This window comes from Sinohyriopsis cumingii, chromosome 3 (genome assembly GCF_028554795.1).
Source record: "Sinohyriopsis cumingii isolate HCF-2022 chromosome 3, ASM2855479v2, whole genome shotgun sequence".
Lineage (NCBI taxonomy): Eukaryota > Metazoa > Mollusca > Bivalvia > Unionida > Unionidae > Sinohyriopsis > Sinohyriopsis cumingii.
The window spans coordinates 64,987,977-65,006,352 of record NC_142963.1 but is presented as its reverse complement, the minus strand read 5'-3'; the positions used below and the strand labels follow the sequence as shown (position 1 = coordinate 65,006,352).

Here is an 18,376-nt window from a genome sequence, read left to right as displayed (position 1 = left end):
TGAGTAGCTGACTTTATAGTTAATGGGAATTCCAGCATGACACCCCTGATTAAACTAGACTGCTTTTGTATTGCTCAGTTCATGGTTTTGGTCTGGTGAAACTGGGCAGCTCTGGAAAAATTTTATGTTCAATGTACTTAATTTTGTGACCCTTCATTTTTTTTCTTCTCCATTTTTGAAATTCTGATAATGCAAGAAATAACTAGAGTAGTATGGCAGTATTTCTATATATTTAGTACAGACTTACCAAACGTAAGTCTTATGAAAATAACCCTTCAAATACTGACCTATGGAATAAAAGCAAAAACTATAAAAAAATTATTGTTGCCAAAATCTGGATAATTGGTTCATCCATATTTGATTTGGATCCATGTTTAATATTTGAATCAGTGGAATTAGTCAAGGAACCAGACTAACCTTACAGCGGTACCTCAACTACTTAAAACTGCACATATTTTTTCATGCAAAACTTCTGCATAATCAAACTGTTGTTTATACAGATTTTAAAAATGGTGTCCTGCAAGCGATGCATGTTGAAGATGAAATGGAAATTATGCCTCTTAAAATGTGTTAGTAATCAGCACAGAAGAATAAAACAGAATATTCAGATTCTTGTGAATAAAAGCAGGAAGACCCACAATGATGTTTAGTGGACATCACATGTCAATTAGAGTAGGTCTAATGGCAGGGTATATGATTGCCATTGTCATGTGAAATAGAAGAAAGAAAACTCCAAAATTTACTTCAAGTTGAGAAATAGCAACAAGCCATTGAGTTGCATAGGGTTTGAAGCATGTGCAAATATATTAGTGGTAAAAAAGGTCTATATATACTTTACAAACTTTTCAGTTGAATGTAATATATACCGTTGCTGCATGTATTGCCTACCAAACTTTTAAGTACATTTTTCAGTTTTACAATATCAGTTTTATATTTTGTTATACCCTACTGGAAACTGGTCAAACTTACAGAAAAAGATCAATTGCTTTACTGAGATGGTCTCGTCAGGGTTGGCAGGTCTGCTAGTAGAGACCAAGTGCTTTTTCTTTTCTTTTGTTCTCTTTTTAATCTTGCTTTGTTATTTTTCAGCTTGTGCTGATGGTTCTTATGGAGACAATTGTACTGGTAACTGTGGATACTGTGAGAACAATGCTGTGTGTAGCAGAATAAATGGATCTTGTCCAGATTCACGTTGTGCACCTGGCTATCTTACAGCACTTTGTAATACAAGTAATGGAAACAAGATTGGAAGATTATAAGCAGTGACCATCATTCTGTCTCTCCATCTGTCCATTCATAGACAGAGTGGTTTCTGCATGGCAATTTAAGTTTGCTGTAGTCTCCATTGCTTGCAGATTAAATAAGGAGAAAAGCTTCAAATATTTAAATTTTTTATTTATGTTGTGGGTTAAATTTATTTTAAATAAATTGCATCTGGTTAATATTTTTCTGCTTAATTTTAAAAAAAATTACATTAAAGTTAGTCGAGTGATATGTTTCAAAATTACAGAATTGCATTACCTCTCTCACATATAGTCTATGTACTGATATGCCCCACATCTTTTCAGTCTAAAGCTAACTATCCATTACAGTAAACACATGTAGAATTGTGTTGATTAAAGTTGTTTTTTGCTTAATTTTTAAAGGGAAATAAGTTTTTATCTGAGACATATTCATACATGCCAACCATTACATCTTATGCTGGCCTGTATATGGATTAGTCTTTTCTTGTATATTTAAAAATAAAAAAAATAAAACAGTAAAATGTTGTGTTTGTCAATTACATTATCATCTCTTTAATTCCATTCATCATACAAATATAAAGATATTCTAAAAAGAATGACTGCTGCATAACAATAGTGTAAGAGCTAATTTGTCCATCTTTGATCTATACGTACTTTCATAATATTCTATATATGACATCTATATATGACCCATTTAAAAAAACAATAACATGGATTTTGTTAATTTTAAACTTTGCCTTGCCGATCAGTTTTATTGATAATCATGTTAGTTAGTGGACAAGTCTGTACTTTTAAAGAAAATGGCACCAGATATTAAGCAAAATGGGCTTTTATGGTTTGACTTGTGGATGAAAATCCTTAGAGCAGATGGGTCTTTTTTTAAACATCAAAACATATCTAATCAGAAGGACCCATCAACACCACTTTACAAACTTGTAAAGAAGACTATGAGAGTTATGCAATATAGCTGAATTTGTGTACTTTATGATCATTCAGCAAGAGTTAGATATGTAAATTATTAAAGTGAGTGGTATATATTTGTTTGTATTCTGGTTCTAATCCACATGGATTTTGCCCATTATTACCAAGTATTTTGGCCTGCAGATTAGGATTATTAGGAATAATAAATGTACATTTTTCTTACACTGTACTGCAATTATGGCATGTAATATATTAGTAATGATGTCATAGACTAAATGAAGTAGGTTTTCTAGTATTAGTACTAGTAATATATAGATTATACTTTTATTGCTCAGCTTATGCTTTTTTGCCACTTATATTAGCAAAAATTATGCTTTTTCATCTCCCTGGTTGGTATGTATGGATATGGTCAAAACATGAGATTAAATACAGGAAACGATCCTGCAGTTTTTTTTATTTTATTTTTTATAGTTTTTTATTTTTTTTTATATTGTATATCTGTCTACAAGTGAAGGCACAGAAAATATGAACCATTTAATTCAAACGACAGGAAATGTGATTAAGAGCTTAGCACATCCTTTCTTATGGACCTACAGTATGGCCAACCTGGGAGCCATGATGACAGTCTTGAGATAGTTGCTTGTCCTGAACAGATAGTCTTGTAGGCATGGATTGTTCACTGAAAGACTTATTATGATATCTAGCTGGTATTTTTTTTTAAAAATGGTGGCACTAGTCCTTGTAATGATGGTTGTATTAACATTTGGTTTTTACTAAAACATTTCTCAGTATATGTTGCTAGTTCTGAATGAAATTTTGATACTTATCTCACCTACTGCATTGCACTGAAGTGTACGTCTGAAAAAAATCATGTTATCACAGCTCCTTTCGTATGAATGATGGCACTGACATGGCATTTTTATATAAACTATTCTTGCAGTATTTAATATTTTTGGAATAAAAATGGTGCATTCCTGACTACCAAACTATATGTTCTTTTGTAAAAAGTCCTTAAAAACCAAAACCTAAGTGACCTTGGGTGCAATCAGATGTCATTGCTTGCATATTTGAACTTCAATCTGCTTGTTACCACTAAGACTTGTCCAGTGAATTTTTTATCAGACTTTGCATTAGTTGACATAACTGATACATTCCAATAAACTAATTAATATTGAGCTACCAGACATTATTTTAAAACCAAAGGTCCTGACAAAAGAATTTTTCATGTCCTGGTTTGCAAGTGTGATAACTCAAGTGAATATAAACAGATTTTTATCAAACCAAGTTTGTATATCTGATTAATAACTTCTATAATGCCACTTAAATACATAAGATAATTTCCTTTTTTGGTGACCAGAACAGAAATAAAAATTCACCACGAGGGAAAGGCATGCAATATGTTATTATCCATGGGCTTTTAACATCATCAAAGAAGTAAACAGAAGATATGGATGTTAATTGATCATGGAAAAGATAGCTTCATTGATTTAATGTTCAATCCATATCACCTTAGATTAGAGAATATAGTATGACTTAACAATTTTTTCCTTTCTTTAACAGTTTGTCCTGCTGGATATTTTGGAAGGAGATGTAGTCTTGAATGTGGACGTTGTCAGTTTTCAGCTGTATGTCACCATGAGTCTGGATTTTGTCCTGGTTCTTGTGCTCCTGGATATAAGGGAGCATTGTGTAAGGAAGGTATGAAACAGTTTAAATGCCATTTACACAATATTCAATAGCTGGAATCTTGGACAGGAGGACTGAAGTTGAAACTGCCATTTATTCAATACTCATGTACAGCTAGATGGACTGACGGAGAGGTGAACTATACATAAAATACCATATAGCCTAAGAATAAATATCAGAGAAGCTGTCCATACAAAAATGTTTATTTAAATGACTTTTATTCAATTAATAAACAGTACATATTTATTTCTTTGGCGTTCCTTGGGTCCCACCCTCCGCTGCATGAAGTTTGTTGCAGTAAGCTGTAGAGAAGCATGCAGTATCTATGAAGCAGATTCTGCAGTATTACTGAATGATATAATTTTCATGGCTTGAATAGCCAACATGCATTATCTGTGAGGCAGAATTGCTAATATATCTAAATGATATATTGTCAAGGCAGATTGCTGCTGTTTGAGATGGACTTTTACAATTTTGCCGTAAGTCTGACGAAAATTACCCTGAAAATATGGACCCGTGGCATACTAGCAAAAACTATTGAAAAATGATCACTGCCAGATTATCTGGATAATTGGTTCAGCCGTGTTTTATTTAGATCCAGGTTTCATCTTAGAATTAGTGAAATTAGTCAGGAAACCAGACTAACTTTACAAAAGCAGGCGAGATGCTTTAAACTGCAACGATTTGTTCATGCAAAGTGTCTGCATAATCAAACTGTTGATTATAGAATTTTTTTAAATGGCGTCCAGAAATCAATGCATGTTTAAGACAAAAGGGAAAATAAGATTCTTGAACAGTGTTAATAATCAGCACAGAAGAATAAAAAAAGAGTATTCAGTTTCTTGTGAATAAAATCTTAAAAGAAGGCAATACGTTTATTGGACATCACATGCCAATTTGAATATGTCTTGTGGCGGAAGATATGATTCCTGTCATCATGTGAAATGGAAAAGAATTTCCAAGAATTATGTAAAATTGAGAGATAGCAAAAAGCCATTGAATTGCATAGGGTTTGGAGCTAAAGTTTATGCAAATGTACTAGTGGTAAATAAAGTCTGCATGTACTTTACAAACTTTTCAGTTGAATATAATGTTTATCATTGCTGTGTCAAACTTTTAATTACATTTTCCAGCTTTACAATAGCAGTTATTGATATTTGGTTACACCTTATTGAAAACTGGTCAACCTTACGGGGAAAAAACCCAACTGCCTAACTGAGACTGACTTGTCAGGGTTGGCAGGTCTGACAAGTAAATGAAAGTTTGGCAATGAACATTTATCTCATCACTGTTTTTAGTTGAAATTCTCCATGATTTGATGATGATGAAGGCAACCATGTCTGATAATCTTTGACTTTTGATTGCTCTCCTAATAAGTGAAAAACATCCATCTTCAGTTTGTGTAGAGGGTGTCGTCATTGCAGGTTGTTGGCCAAGTGCAGAATAGATATCAGAAGAAAGAGAATGTAATGTTAAAAGACAGGTTTTCAGTTCCCAGAAGTTGATATGTTACAGTTATTCCTCTTGATCCCAACAACTGCCTGTTTCAGCTTTGGTTGTATGATTTACTCCACCCCAACCAACATGCGATCTGTCACTGGTGAAAACCAGCAGATCATCATGTGAGATTACTTTATAACTAGAATGCAAATTAGATATTCACCAATATATGCATTGTCTGATCTTGGCCAAAAGTGAGAAATAAACATCAAAAACACTGCTTTGTATCTTTAAATGTTTATCTTTCTCATGTTCTAAATCTTTATAATACAAAAAGGTGCATACTCCACACATAGTATGCTAGCAGCTGTCTCCTACAAGTTGAGCCAGTTCGCAGTTAGTGATGTTCTGTTCCTGCAATATCTCACATCACATAGCAACTAGACTGTCTGTTTTATCTCAAGTTTGTCTGATGGTTGTTGTGTCCAGCAAGAATCATATAAAAAAAAATATCAAGCACAGATTTTTCTGGGTGAATAGTCATGGAACTTTGTAAATAGTATTGTCATCACCTGTAGATGCACATCTTGACAAATCACTTTGCTCTCAAGTTATGTCAGTATTATTGCCCTCAAGCTTAATACAGCATATGATGCAATTTTGTTATTACAACTATATCCAAAGCTTTTGGTTCACCAGGTCATGAGGCCAAGTCAGCATGCATCCTATGTCCATCAGCAATTGCTGTTTCAGACTTCTTTTCAAAAAAGCACCAGAGCATTTTTGCTCAAATTTGGTGCATTCCATTGTTGACATGTAGGACATTTAAATTTTAACAAATGATGGCCAATCCACCATATGATATGACTGATGTGACTAAAAATACTGAAAATCCAATTAACAACTATTTTCGAAAAACTACTGGACATTATTTTATCAAAGTTGACAGAGTTTATTCTGGCAGGAAGACCTTTGATAATTATACAGATGATTCTGATCTGTCTTTAAATATGGCCACTCTTAGTAAAAATTAAAAAGTCATTGTTGCTAAAAAATATAGAAAACCTATAACCAACAGCTTCTTCATATTCCCTCAAATGAATGTCACAAAATTTATTTACTAGTATCCTGTTATGAAGATCTTTCAGGTACCAATGATGCTAATGTGCCATGAAATAAGGCAGTGGATAATTAAAGGAGAAGAAACTTAAAATGACATGTTGAAAACAACTGAACAAAATTTAACCAAGTTTGACAGAAAGTATCCTTATATAAAGGACTTTCAAGTTTCTACAAAGTATTTTGATCCACCATCAGACATAACCACAATTCTAAAAAGAGACAATTTTTAAACAATTTTTTGGAAAGCACTGAACAGAATATCACTAAAATTAACAAAATGCATCCTGGAATGAAGATAAATAATGCCATATAATTTGGGCATTGTTAATTATGATTAAAAAATCTAAATGACTTTTGAAAGGTCTCAACAGATTTAGACCAACCTTGACAAATAGCATCCTGACATAGAGGGCTTTCAAATTTTGACAGCTGATGATGATCCACCCTCAAAAGTAGTGGGTATTAATAAAAATGGAAGAAAAAAGCTTTAAAATGACCTGTCCAGAACTGAAGAATTTGACTAAACATAACAGAAAGCATCTTGGCATGAAGACTTTAAATTTATATTAGTACTATCAAGCTGCCATCATTACTATGAATGAAGAACAAATTGAATGACTTCTGATGAATACTACTGAAATGATTTTAAATATATTTTGACAGAGCATCATAACGTAGAGGGCTTTTATTTAATACAACAGACACAAGTCTGCCATTAATTATGACCAGTATTGTTATAAAATAGCTGGCTTTCAAAAGATTCTATTTTGATAGAAAAAAGAAGTGACTAACATAATCTAATTTTTTTTTTAAAGCTTCCTGCAATAGGAGGCTTAAAGATTAATACAAATGATGTCAATAGACTGTCAGATATAGCTGTTAACAAAATACAAACTTTGAATGACTGATCTCAAAATGCTTAGCAGAAATTATCAAATTTGTTCAAAAAGCATTCTGGTATAACGGCTTATGAATTTGAAATAAATGATGACAATCAGCCATCTGATATGTCTGCCATTACTAAAAGTGCGAAATTCTTAATGAACTTTATTAAAACCTCTCAATAGCATTTGGCCAAATTTTACAGAAGATATTGTGATATAAAGTGCTTTTATCTTTATACAAATTACCTGAATCTGTAATCAATTATGAACCCTTTTACTAAAAAGAGAAAAAATTATTCTGTTTAAATAATATAATTGTCTTTGATTAAATTTGTATACAAAAGAAGCCCTCCCACTATCAAATATAATAGCCAATAAGATAAGTAGAAAAACATTTACCTGAAGAATGGAAAACAGTTGAACAGATATCAAACAACTTTAACACAACGCACACAGAGGGTCTTTAAATGGAAAAATGTACCATTCAATATGAAGTAAGATATAAATACTAGAGAAACTTGTAACAATTTGTAACATGTAGTCAACAGCATTGGAAGATATTTTAACAGAAAAAATCCTACTTAACCAGATTTCTTGTCCAAGTGCTCTTCCATTTGGTCTATTAGACATGTGTCAACAGAAAGAGCAATTTCAGAACTGTTTGGGCCTTGTGGTATTTTCACAATGCGATGTTTTCTTTCACTGTTAATTTACAAAATGGCATTATAAGTAATCTTGAATGTACCTCATTTCATTTTATTTGCAGATTTTGTATATATTTAAATTTCTATCTCTCATTGTTATCATGATTATTATGTAATGATTCTTTCTTGTCCTTTTTAAATTTCAAATTTTTGTTTTATATATATGTATTTGATTCTTTTTCTATTGAGCTCAAATGGTCATATACCAGAAGAGTTTATGGGATGACCTGTTGTCATATGATGTCTGTCGTCCATCCATCAATTTTCTCAGGTTTGTTATTGCTACTCCTTTTAAATTTCTTGGAGGATTGCCATAAAAATTTACACATACACGCATTCATAACAAGGTCTGCTCAAGTTTTCCCTTATTAAAGTTAATGCTGCTAAGACATCCAAAGGTGGCCGCTACAGCAGCCATCTTTTGAAAAATCTTGTTATAACTACTCCTCCTGAATGGATGGTCATATCAACATAGTGTTTTCTTTGAAAGACTTCTTATGAATCCAGTTGATTCTGAGTGAAAATGGTACCAATGTGGCATTCAGCATGGCCACTATTGCAGCCATCTTGAAAATCTTGCTGTCATTACTCCACTGAATCAAAAGTCATTTGACATGGGGTTTTTACCAGAATTTTTATGATTTTTAGTTGGTTCTAAATGAAAATGGTTCTGTTTAGACATCCAATACAGTGAGCACAATGGCCATCTTGAAAATCTTGTTATGACCACTCCTCTGATTGGTTGTTTACATCAGCATGGTGTTTTATGGCACAGTTGGTTATTTAGTGCTGAGGCAGTTGGAGTTAAGTGCTTTGCCCAGGGACACACCACAGTAGCTGACTCAGGGTAGATTGAACCTGCACCCTTCCAATTGTGAGTCCAGCATGCTAATCACTGAGCCTCAGAAACTCCCATGGAGTTCTCACTAAATTACTTTTTATTTTATCATGTCCAGTTTGTTCCAAATGAAAATGGTTCTGATCTGACATATAGTATGTTCACCACAGCAGACATTTTAAAAATCTTGTTATTTCTACTCTTCCTGAACAGAAAGTCATATGACCATGGGGCTTTAAGTGTAAAACTTATTATGGTGTTAATCCTAAATAAATACTGTGCCAATCTGATGTCCACCACATTGGCCATTTTGAGAATCTTGTCACTGTTCTAAGATGGCTATACATACCAACTTTGTGTTTTCACAAGTAGACATGTTATGATATTTAATTGGTACTGAATGAAAATGGTGGTGAAATAACCTCAAATATAGGTTCCACAATGTTTCCACTATGAGCCTTTTGAAAATATTGTCACCAATTATCTTGAATTGATGATCATACCAGTATGTGATTTTCACGGAGTCTACTAATGGTATCTAATTTGTCCTAAATGAAAATGATGACAAAATGCATATAGTATAACTGTCATGGTGGCTAATTTGAAAATGTTATCACTCAAGAATATCAAAATGGTTTTAACACTCAGCAGCTAAAAAGAAAATATTGCCTTAAAATTCTTGGTAATTCTTTTCAGACAGTAGATTGTAAGCCCCTTTGAGGGACACATTTTGTTTTGTGTTTATTGGTTATGACAGCACTTTTAAAACATTTTTTGGTACATCAGTAATATTATATACTGTATATGAACTTCATTTTATTCTTTCAGACATAAAAGATTACAAGGAATTGTTGAACAAAAAATCTACACAAATATTCAGTGAAGTCATAACTTCCAGAAGAAATTTTGCAGTGGTTTTCTACTCATTGCTTGAAGTTTCTCCAGTAACCATTTGTGGAAAAATTTGAATTGTCCAACCAGATATTTTCAGGATGGACATGGAAATTTGTGTTCATTTCGATTAATATTTTCAGTGTTTTATTCAGACTAATTGTAAACTGATTGATTGTAGTTTTGTTAATGTATTGTTGGAGATCTTGTCTGGTTTTGAAGCAGAATGATACAGATAAAGATTTTCCTTAATATTTTAGAATGTCTGGCTGGATTTTATGGAGTTGACTGCACTATGCAATGCGGATTTTGTCTGGGAGGAGTTGCTTGTGCCAAAGTGGATGGTGCCTGCCCAAATTTTCTGTGTAGTGCAGGTTACATGGACTATCAGTGTAAATCAGGTATGATAATTTCAATGTATATTTTTTAGATATTGATGGTCATCTCATTTGATTCAACTACAGTTGGTATTTTAAAATTCTGCATTATTATGCAGACACTTTTGTAGCGGGGTCATGTTTATATGATGGCTTAGACCCAGACTTGCAATCAGATAAGGTTTACGATATTCATTCAGTATATTGTCTTATGATGAAGAATGTGGATACCAGAACACCAATCTGTATGTATTCTGTTCCATGATTGATGCTTATTGTACACTGGGGAATGTACTACAGTTGTCACAAAGATCACTTCTAAAACATCACATTTTTACCTTCATTACCATGATTTCCAAGTTTATTACACTTCATTAAGAATAAAAAAATACAGAAAATGAAGATAAAGGTTCCCTTGAATGGCGATATTAAAGGAGATATATAAAGCATCAGTTTCATCTTGTGCATAGCTTACATTTTTGATAGTCATAACATGGCACATAAAGACATTGGATATTAAGATTAAATGTTTCTAAATGTATGGATTGATAATCTTCAATCTTTATTGTACTTCTTAAAAAATAATTACTTGGACAGTCCTGAAATAGCATACCTTATTAGCACATTTTACAATATTAATGACAATAAAAGCAATAATAATAATAATAATGACTTTATTGTAAAAAGAATCTCTTTATATGAACAAACAAATCTTCCGTGAGGTCTTCTAGAATTACATCTCTGTGGTGTAACATTTTTACAAGTTGTGGTATTTTAATACTAGATAATTGATCTATTGCTGCCATAATGTGAGTACAAGAAGGTTCATTGTTTTAAGCATATCAGTACACATTAGAGTTAATAATTTTGTGGAATTCATTCTATAAATATGATGTTCTAATTGGCACTCAGATGGGTGGGACAGCGGAAAAGTAGTTATTTATAATTATAGTGTCTGAAAAATGTAATAGAAGTTAGTTCTCTTTTTTTTCTACAAGAATCCATACTGTTACATTTTTTAAAACATTGTGGTCTTTTCTCCAGAGATGTCATCTCTTATTTAAATGTTGGTCATTGACCCAGTCTTCAAACATGGACCTATCATTGGAGAAATATGGTACATGTATAATGTCGTCATATAGTGAGATACTTCGTACATTCTATTTGCAGTTTGTCCTGTTGGATTTTATGGGCTGCGCTGTGGTAACAAATGTGGAAAGTGCAGGAGTGGAGCAGCATGTAACAAAATAAATGGAAGTTGTCCTAATAGTTTATGTGAGCCTGGTTACCTCACTGAACTATGTGATAAAGGTATATTCCCATTAAAACAAATCTCTGCATTAGGAAAATACAATGATTAAATTTCTTTTTATTTTAATTATGTTTTAGAATCCAATTAGTTCTACTGGTCATAGATCATGAGAGCCTTTGGGGACATCTGTTGTCTGTCCGGTCATCAACATTAGCATGAATTTAGTATCACTGCTTCTCCTAAATACTTGATGAAATAGCTTAAAACTTTACAAACACGTTCAATGATTTATTTGGTTATAAATGAAAATGGTACTTCTTGGACATCTAAAATGACCATCTTGAAAGTCTTGTATTCAGTACCGCTACCTAAATGGATGGTAATATTGACCTATTTTTTTCACAAAAGAATTTTTATTATGCCTAATAGGACCTAAATAAGAATGATGCTGATCTGGTGTCAAATATCTTAAAAACATAATCAATACTTCACCTGAATGAAAAGTCATATTGATGTGGGATTTTCACTAGTGGACTTGTTATGATGTCTAGCTGGTTCTAAATGAAAATGATGCCACCTGCATAAAAATTGTATTGCTGCAACAGCTCCCATTAGTTTCTTTCTTAATGTTGTTGGAGTATATTATCATTTTTATATGGTATTTTATAGCAAAATTTCCTTAGTGCATGAAGTCCTGCAGCTTTTATGGATTGTCATGGAACTTGGTAAATATTAAAGGAGACTAGAAATCAAAATTTTCCTTTTACGTATGTAATTCTCTACAGATTTTAATCCGACTGTCATGTTTATAAATTAAATATCGTAAGCGGGTAGTGATTTTATTGTATGGAAGATACCACGATTCCGTAAATTGCCGAGTTTTTCCGAGTTTTGATGAGACGACAGATCACGTGGTACCATGACGCAATACTAGCCAGTCCTCGAATACAAACATAAACATTAGCGAGCGAGGCAGACGGAAGGAGACCACATTTGGGTTGCACATTCAAAACTTGAATCTGCAGTCTGATATAATAGTTTATGTTCTGTACTGGTCAGTGCTTAAAGAAATTTATTAGGCACAGGCCTCGGGTTGGTGACTTAAATAAACTCAAGCCCTGACTGAAATTCCACAAGCCCGGAGGAGTGCATACCTGTCAACTCTCAAGCCAGGAGAAAAACCTCCCTATTTTGGGGGTATTTCCTCATCTACATCCCGATCTCGTGATATCTCTAAATTTTTCGCAGCGAAGTCCCGATTATTACATTATGTCTGTCAATTTTTATTTGTCAGAAGAAGAAAACCCAACCCCAAACCATTTATAATAGATATAACGTATGCAATCCACAGTCTAAACTGCCACACTGCAGACATCGTAGTGATATGACTGAAAAAATGTTAAAGTTACGTTAAAAATTCAAATCACAGGCACACACGTCTAAATCCGGCACTGGACGAAATAATTAATATCACACTGTTCACACAACAGTTTTTTTTCTTTTTTTCTTCTTCAGTAAATAGAACGTGAAAATTAAACATTATTCAAGTAAATTTCAGATGTTTTTAAACAACTACAACAATACTATTGTATACAAAAATTAAAAGAATAAAATTGTTACCAATTAGCTTAAATGAATGATCACTGTGAAATTTTCTCTGCGAACAAAATCGCATCTCCATTTCCGCTGAAGAAACTCGGCCAGTTAACACCTGACGTTCCTCTACCGTATATGTAAAGTTTAATTACCATGATTAAATTACAAGGAATAAAACAAAATATACCATTCAGTATATGTGGCCCTAAAGAACTAATTCTGAATAAATATTGTGTTCAGCAAACAGTGTTACATGCATCAAGACTTAAATCTGAAGTCCATGGCATCGTAAGTAACAACAAAATAGGCATCGTTTATTTTGGCAATCAATTGCTGGTGCTTGCACATACACACACTGTCGAACATGGTTTCTTTGAAGTATCTCCGAAGGTCAGTCCTTTTCACAAGATCAATGCAAGGATAAGGAGTCTGTTCATTAGTCACACCGGCTTTATTGTTTGCATACTTAAATTAAAACTTTAGCTATTTTGCAATTTAGCCAGAGCTGACCAGAATAGGCAAAATGGGCTTGTCCTGGGGGAATAATAAGGCGTATCACATGGAGAAAAGGTACGTCCCATGGGCGCTCGCACATTGGGGCAAGGGGTTGGGGATTGGGTCAATAGTGTCTCCCCCCCGCCTCCAGTTTCTATTGTCAGCCATTTAATGTGAAACTTTGATCTCTTTTCTTTTAATCGCTGCTATTTAAACTGCCCAAGGAATAGTTTTATATCAGTTCCAATCATTACAGATTACCGTTTATACATACTACATGTATACAATGATTTTTTTTTTAAATTTGTAATTTTTATAAGATTACTGAAAATTGTGTTTTCTCGAAACACGACCGGTTTAGAATATTATTTTTGGCAAAGCCTCCATTTGATCAAAATCAAATCTAAATTTCACCTTGGACAGTAGTGATTTGATTTTGATTGTGCCGTGTTAAGGCGTGTATATCAACATCTTGAAAATACATTTACTCATTTCACCAGCGCGATCAAAGTTTCCTCAGGCAAACAATTTTTGTTTCGACAAGCCTGATGGGCACCTCACTTTGAATACAGGATGGGCCGGAACTAAAACCAGAGGAGCCCAGGGTGTCGGGCTATCAGATTTACTTTTATCACTGCTGGTGTAGATAAAAGATCTGTGAATTGATTGTTGCATTTTGTGGTCACTTACTCGGCCTTCTGCCTATTTTCGTAACTCGCACGTTTAACACTTTTCCCAGGATTTAAAATATTCAACGTTATGTCTGGAACAGCGCCAACTTTTAGTCTAGGCCTAGCATTTGCATATCCTTGACAGTCCTTTGAGAAATGTAACGAGCACATAGTGTTGCTTTGAAATCGACTCGTTTGTAATAATGTATCCATTCTTTCATTATGCCTTTATCTTTCGGAAAAGAAAAAAACAAATGTTGTCCACAGGCTTTTCTTAATGTTCTATTACGCCCGTAAGCAACGCAAAACGGTATTGTCTTTTACTCTGGCAACTCCCACTTGGGCTGCTGGAGTCGCTACTATGACGTCACATCCCGAAAGTAACCGAATAGGCGCGGAAATTTTGCATACGAGGTCACGGAAATTCAGCTCCTAGAAGATAGGCCAATATTTCAATATTGGCATTACGGTCGCAGATGATACTTCAGATTAAGGTTTTCTGCTATAGTACTTTTATTATTATTCTATATTTCCATTGGTTTCTGGTCTCCTTTAAGGTTATCATCTAAGGATGCAAATTTCTACATATCACTTTTTTCCCCATTTACCCTTTCATTTAGTATACTAATGTGGTGTATGACACAGTAGCATTAGCACAACTAGTTCTGCAGTTTTTGTTTAGTTGCTATGAAACTTATATTATGGTGATCACTTGAAGATGCATATGTCAATAGACCACATTACTCCTGCAAATTGAAACTTTTTTTCATCATCGACCCATTAGCACAAGCTTAGTGTCACTACTCAGCCTAAAGTACTTTCAGGATTACCTTGAAATTTAACACACATTTATCCCATCATCTAATTGTCTGAAAGGAAAATGGGTTGGTTCAGACATCCCATATGGCTACCACATAGGCACCTCAAAAAAAAAATATTTTTACCAATATTCTTGAATGAATGGTGATATCAACTTGGGATTTTCACCAAAAGATTTCTTTATGGTGTCTAGTTGGTTGTAAATCAAAATGGTACCATGCTGACCTTCAATATTGTCATATTAGCCATTTTTTTAAATTTTGTTATCCTTTCAATTTGTGGTTTTATCAACATGTTATTTTTATTAAACGACTTCATATGATGTCTAATTAGTCCTAAATGAAAATCACAGTAAACATCCAATACAGCAACCATGCTGAAAATCTTGTTATTGCTATTCCTCCTACATGGAATGCCATGTCATTCTGGAGTTTTCACTAGAATACTCGTTATATTGTATAGTATGTTGTCCTAAGTGGAAATGATGCTTATTTGCTCTTGTAAGGAAGAAATGTATTGTGAGGTGAGAAATTGGAAGATAAGGTTATGGTAAGTGAAAGAAGAAAAATGATTTTGCAAAATAACCCTAGTTGTATATCACAGACTGAACGATGTGGATAGTTTGCAGCTGAGTTAAGGTAGAAAAGTATTGATTTGAGTGAAAGATCAAGGTCACTAGTTGGGAAAAGGGATACCATATTTTATATATTGTTTCATTCATGAAAAAGTAATTATTCATTTCAGACTATGTTAATAAATAAATTAAATCAGTAGTTCTAACCATGTAAGAAAAATAAAGGGATCATGCCTGAAAGGTCTATGCGACACATGATACATGATACTCAATGAAGTGAATGAAAGTACAAGTTTTGTCTCATTCTTCTCTGAACGAAAGAGTCACATTGGATAAAAATAAGTACCCCTTAAGACATTTGTATGGAATGAGAGAGGGAGGAGAGATGGCTGAAATGATAGTGTTGTGTCAGCGTGTAAGATTATGTATTCAAAGCATTCTACTTTGTAGCTGTTATGGTGTGTTATGTTGGCATCATGATTGAGATGGTTTGTATTATTTATAGGCAGAGCCAGCACAAGGCACTGTGGTGCACTGTGAAAGACTTGGCAAGCCCCACCCTTCCACTCCATCATTAAAATATTTGGTGATAAGAAAGCTTGTAATAAATTGATGTAATTTATGACAGAATAAAAAAGGTTTTCTTTCATTTTAGCACCTTGTCTGATTTTCCCCTCTTTGATTTGGCACCCCTCTGAAATAGGTCTCCGTTCAAGTGCACTGCTCGCACATAGCTTGCATCGACTCTGTTGATAGGTAGTTTTTATTGGTAAATTGCACACAGTGATACAAGTCCCTGTTGTCAAAAAGTTAAGTAAACACAGTAAAAGTACTTGAAAGATATTATATAAGAATAAAATTCACTGAGTCTGTGACTTGAACATTTATGATAGAAAGTGTCATGGTTTTTATATTTCATTTATATACTACTATAATGAAACAATAAGACTGATTGACCAGTGGTCTGTTGTCTTGAACATATAATGAGGTATAATAACTGCTGGATAAGAAAACAGGAAATGACTTCCAAACTCATTTTTGTGTGGTAATTTTCTAATATGACAGACAATTTCTTTTTCTTTTTTTTTTATCTCTTGTTTCATCATCCATTACATCAATAATTATAATCTACATGAAATTAAATGGTTTGGGCAAGTTTTAATTGAGCAACAAATAGTTGTTTTTCATATATATTATGTGAAACATATAATCAGCAAACAATACATTAGGCATTTTTGATGTATCTAAATTAGTCTTCAGTATTATTCAAAGCCATTTGAAACATGAACTTCATTTCATGATTCAAATAAAAAAACAATATATATTATTAACACAAATAATAAAAGAAAGAAAAGATCAGCAGCCTTTCTACACCATTATAAATAGTACGTGTTTTATTTCTTAAACTATTTGATTCTTCAATTAAGAACTTACCCAGGGTTAATCACTATTTATATAATATATGCTTAGCAAAACAATACTTTGGTCATTGGACATATTTAAATTGGATCTCTGTATATTTTCAGAACCTATCGATGTAAGACCCTTTCTTCAGTTTTATCCAAGGCTAATAAAAAATACAAAGACTAAAAAAATTTTTTTAAAATACCATGATTTAATTTTTTATATATTTTTGTAAAAAAAATGTTAATATATTTATTTTTGATCTTTTTACAACTTAAATCTTCCTAATAGAACTTTTATTTATGAAAATTGAAAAGATTTGACAAAGACTTCAAGAGCTGTGCATGATAAAATGTTATTTAATTATTATTTTTATAGTTGGCTTATGCATGAAAAATTATATAAAACATGATCATGGGTTCGATACATAAATTTGACTTTTCAACCATGTACCTTTACTGAGATTTGAGATTGACTTAAACTTTGGGTTAAATAAAAATCCTTTTGATTTAAGGTCACTAACTGAAAGAAGTTTTTTGTATGATAAATTTAGTTCTTTAGCATATACCTTGACCATAGATTGTTGATTCTTTGCACTTAATGTTTGAAAGAGACCTGTTGATTTTAGGGTCAAAAGGTTCAAGGCAAAGCTTGCTGTGACTGACAGGATAAAGGGTATAACAAAATAACCTTTCTTCAAGTATAAGTTCTGTTATGAAACTTTATGAATGCCTTGTAGTTAAGGCAGTAGGGACTTGCATACATTTTGGGTCTTGAGGTAAAAGGTCAAGATTATTAAAAGGCTAAGGCCAAACAAAATAACATGTGTTTTCAGTTGTAATGGTTTGAAAATGAGAGTAGGCATTGTTTTTTTTTAATATTGATTTTATTACATTATATGTATTTAACACTGATGGTGGACCAGCTGGAAATATTTTTTTTGTCAAGCCTAATAAGAAGAAAAAAATGGATTAAGTGTAGTAAGTTTAGTTTAAGGCAAAATGCCTTGACCAGAGTTACAGGTCACTGAAAGTTGTTGGTCAGTTATCTTCTGTTCTAACCATGCCTTACTGGTGCCTGTGTAGAAAAGTATGGTCAACTTTTAGGTTCTTTTTTTTTTTCCATTTCAGAATGTGCCACAGGATTTTATGGCAATAGCTGTGCTAACATTTGTGGATTCTGTAAGAATGGAGTTGTATGTAACTTTGCAAATGGTAGCTGTCCAAGTGGTTTGTGTGCTCCTGGATATTATCACAGCACGCTTTGCAAAAGAGGTAAAAATATACAGGTGTAGAGTAGTTCCCAACATTTTTCTTTAAAATCAAAGTTATGTTTCCAGTCATTGGCATTTTCAGTAGGGATCTGGAGGGTCGTGTCCATTAAAACTGAATGCTTTATCAGCAAAAACAGAGAAAGTTAGACATTTTAATATCAGTAATATTTGTTATTATAATGTTG

General features: G+C 33.0%; 1 protein-coding gene across 1 annotated transcript in view; it reads left to right on the top strand.

Moving 5' to 3' along the window:
• Positions 1–18,376, top strand: part of LOC149803002 (uncharacterized) — a 75,140-nt gene that overhangs the window by 49,708 nt on the left and 7,056 nt on the right. Inside the window, exons 10-14 of the mRNA XM_089953864.1 lie at positions 1,090–1,230; positions 3,726–3,863; positions 9,991–10,131; positions 11,278–11,418; positions 18,049–18,192. Coding sequence (XP_089809990.1) covers positions 1,090–1,230; positions 3,726–3,863; positions 9,991–10,131; positions 11,278–11,418; positions 18,049–18,192 — 705 coding nt within the window. The remainder of the gene's footprint in view (positions 1–1,089; positions 1,231–3,725; positions 3,864–9,990; positions 10,132–11,277; positions 11,419–18,048; positions 18,193–18,376) is intronic.